The sequence below is a fragment of the Eucalyptus grandis genome, chromosome 3 (assembly GCF_016545825.1).
Source record: "Eucalyptus grandis isolate ANBG69807.140 chromosome 3, ASM1654582v1, whole genome shotgun sequence".
Classification (NCBI taxonomy): domain Eukaryota; kingdom Viridiplantae; phylum Streptophyta; class Magnoliopsida; order Myrtales; family Myrtaceae; genus Eucalyptus; species Eucalyptus grandis.
The window spans coordinates 71254153-71257759 of NC_052614.1; the positions used below are offsets into that span (position 1 = coordinate 71254153).

At 50.2% G+C, this 3607-nt stretch overlaps 1 protein-coding gene across 1 annotated transcript; it reads left to right on the forward strand.

The window, feature by feature from the left end:
- The first annotated feature begins 646 nt into the window (after nucleotides 1-646).
- Nucleotides 647-2702, forward strand: LOC104438384 (probable WRKY transcription factor 17). The gene is made up of 3 exons (XM_010051525.3): nucleotides 647-1532; nucleotides 2102-2227; nucleotides 2342-2702. Exons 1-3 carry the CDS (start codon nucleotides 805-807, stop codon nucleotides 2517-2519), a joined length of 1032 nt encoding a protein of 343 aa, XP_010049827.2. The 5' UTR covers nucleotides 647-804; the 3' UTR covers nucleotides 2520-2702.
- Nucleotides 2703-3607: the final 905 nt, after the last annotated feature.

A 3607-nucleotide genomic window follows, 5' to 3' on the forward strand; every position in this document is an offset into this window, starting at 1 on the left:
CAGTCTTTGATCTAATTTGTGAGAATAATAACTGCTTTAAATCATAAAAAATAAAATAGTAAATAATTATAAATTATTACAGGATTCACTTTTTCAATAATTTATGATTTATAAGAAGTTGTTATTCTTTTAATAACTTAAAAATTATTATATTAATAATGCCCTATTTATGTAATAATGGAGTGACCGAAAATATCCACAGATAATTTGCAAAGTAGGGAAATGAGCAACCGAATATATGGAATTGCGGGTCATGACAGGAGGAACCAAAATGCGACATCGGGTTCCATTTTGCATCTCTCTTTTTTTGGCCAAGATGTGGACCGGTCAACCAACCCCCAAAATTTATCCTAATATTCCACTCTCCTCGAAAATTCAAAGGGCGAGAACTCCACAGTTTTGACTTTGACCAGCTTTCCCCCTCACCCTCCGAGCTGTTCCACTTCCTCAACCCCCGGGGCCCGCCAATTTTCCTTTACCTCGTTACTGGCACTGCACACCCCCACGTCATCCCTCCAGAAATCTCATGGTCCATCTCGACCGTCCATCAGAGTAACCTCCTTTGACCACGCTGTTTTTCTCCTTGAGCCGTTACCGGGTAAACCGGTCACTCGTTCCCCCTATATCAACCCCCGTTGCCTCAGTCTCTTCTCTGCCATTCCTCTCCCCTTCATCCACACAAATTTTTTCCGGAGTCCTCCATGAAAGCTTGAGATCGAGAGAGCTCGCCACCGTCGTCCGCCGCCGCAGAACCCATCTCACCCCTCCTCCTCCCCGGCCGCCTCCTCTCTCTCGGGCCGTCCGATGGCGATCGAGCTGCATCTTGGCTTCTCCAAGATGGAGGATCACACGGCGATACAGGAGGCCGCGTCTCAGGGGCTGAAGACCATGGAGCACCTGATCGGCGTCCTCTCCCGCCAGAACCTCCACCACCCCGGCGCCGTCGACTGCACCGACCTCACCGACCGGACCGTCTCCAAGTTCAGGAAGGTCATCTCCCTCCTGGACCGCACCGGCCACGCCCGCTTCCGGCGGGCCCCGCTCCCCTCCTCCTCCTCTTCCTCCTCCAAGTCTGCCCCCGTCGCTTCCCCTGTCCCCCCGGCGGTTCAGTCTCGGAGCCAGCCTCTAGCGCCGACGCCCATCCAGGCCCCGACGAGCTCGCAGCCGTCTCCGGCCAGCTTCCTCCACGCGCAGCCCAAGCAGAGCTTGACCCTCGACTTCACCCGGCCGAGCATCCTGGGCCCCAACTCCAAAGGCGTTTCCGAGATCGAGTTCGCGAAGGACAGCTTCAGCGTGTCGTCCAACTCTTCCTTCATGTCTTCGGCGATCACCGGCGACGGAAGCGTTTCGAACGGGAAGCTGGGGACGTCGATGTTCATAGCTCCGGCGTCCGGCCCGGCTTCGTCCGCCGGAAAGCCACCGATCTCGAGCGTGCCGTACAAGAAGCGGTGCCACGAGCACGACCCCTCCGATAACATCTCCGGCAAGCACTCCGGCTCCGGCAGCGGCAAGTGCCACTGCTCCAAAAGAAGGTACGAGGCGGTTCTATCCCAATTAAGCCCCGAGTTCTGCGTTAGCTGGCCGATTTCTAGCCCTTATTAAGTTAATTACACGAGTCGAAACCGATCTGGTTGAAAACGGGCAATTGGGTATGCCTGCAAACTATTCATCTCGCACGCTCATCTGAGGAAAGATGATGCCGATTCGTCCGAGTTGACCCGGTTCAATGAATGCACTGTTCATGGTTTCTAGAGGGTCAACGAGGCGACTTGGGGGAGGAACAGTTGGCCATTAATGGAGCTGGTCGCCTTACCCCTCACACAGCCAAGCCCAGCCAGCACGCGTGACAAGGACAAATAACATTAAATTTTTAAAAAACCGTCGAAGTTTTTTCCACCAGTCGGTGCGGTTTTAGTCAAATTTGGGCATCCAAGGTTCACGCTTTGCCAAGCAGTAGAATTTGTCGCGTTGTGTAGTGGGCATTAATTATGCAACAGCGAGGGAAAAAGTGGAATTTTCTCCTGCAACCGCAGGTTTCTGCTTTGCTTTTTGTTTGTCCTTATCCGGATGATAAACGTGGCGATTCTTTTGTTCTCCACAGGAAAAACCGAGTGAAGAAGGTGACGAGAGTGCCGGCGATCAGCAACAAGATCGCGGACATCCCGGCCGACGAGTTCTCGTGGAGGAAGTACGGACAGAAGCCGATCAAAGGGTCTCCCTTCCCACGGTAACTCCTCCGTCCCCTGCCTGCCGTTGATTTTTGACCAATCGCACGGCCCCGGATTTTACGCAGCCATGTTTTTACCTATTTTGACTTTTTTTTTCTTTTGTGCGGGTGCAGAGGTTACTACAAGTGCAGTACAATGAGAGGGTGCCCCGCGAGGAAACACGTGGAGAGGGCCCCCGACGATCCAACGATGCTGATCGTGACGTACGAGGGGGAGCATCGTCACTCCCAGCCCGCGTCGCAGGAGATTGTGCCCGCCGGTGCGATGAACCTGGTATTCAAGTCAACCTGAGGGCGGCTGACAAGTCAAAGCCGGAGGAGATAGGGTTTTTTTTTACCTCAAATTTGAGCGGATGTAAATTTTGTTTTCCCCAACTTTGTATTAAAGAAACAGAAATTGGCACAACATTTTCAAACTTGACTAGCTAGCTGGGTTCCCCATATTTAATTTAATCTTAAATTCGTTTACTTTCAAGGGTCCGAGAGAGATTCGTCGTTGTCTGCCACTTCCGTGTTGATTTTTAATGCGGGATGAGTAGGATGAGACAATGGGCGATAATCTCTAGGATGTTTAGTCAAAGGTGTGGTTAGTGGGGGAGCTTTAGTCTTGTATTATCAATAGAACATTTATAATGAAGGGCATCAATCTAATGCCATTAAACTAAGCTCATAATGGCATTCTATGTATATTCTATATATTGAAGTTGGGTAGCTGTCGACGTCACGAAACCGAGGAGGGAGTTGGAACCTTGGATCGGACTCTTTGCTCCAGCCAAGCAAAATTGGTAAAACCAATTTTGACAAACGGGGTCTACTTTGGATGGAATGCACGATGGAAATTGGGGGAACTGACAAATCTAGTCTAACGTGGATTGCTGTGGCTTTCCTCCTCTGGCGTTTGTCTCGGGAGCGAGATGAAGCATGCGGTGGAAAAGCAATTCAGAGAGAGATGGAGGTGATGACTTTGTGCGGCTCAAAAGCATTAGGTTTCAGTAGCTCTAACGATAAGAGGGAGGGAAAAATAATGGACTTGAATCGCCACGTAGGTATATATAATCTAGTAGGATATAAAGAGTAACATGCGATCTGACTAAATGAGATTAGAGAAGAAGAGCAAGACATGGATTGGATCGGTGCGATGAGACAACAAAAGACAAAGACAAAGCCGAAAGCCATTGAGCGCTTCGACATGGTCACGATTGCAACCGAAGGCACGAGCCGATGGTGGGTGTCATTCGGCCTGAATGATGGTCCGGAAATGAGAGAAATTGAGATGCGAGCGAATAATGGGGTTATTAACTTGGGCAAAAACCAAGGTGAAGTATCTCTCCAGATCGAGCTACGTTATGTCGTCTGCTCCATATCTTCCGATCCAGGAAA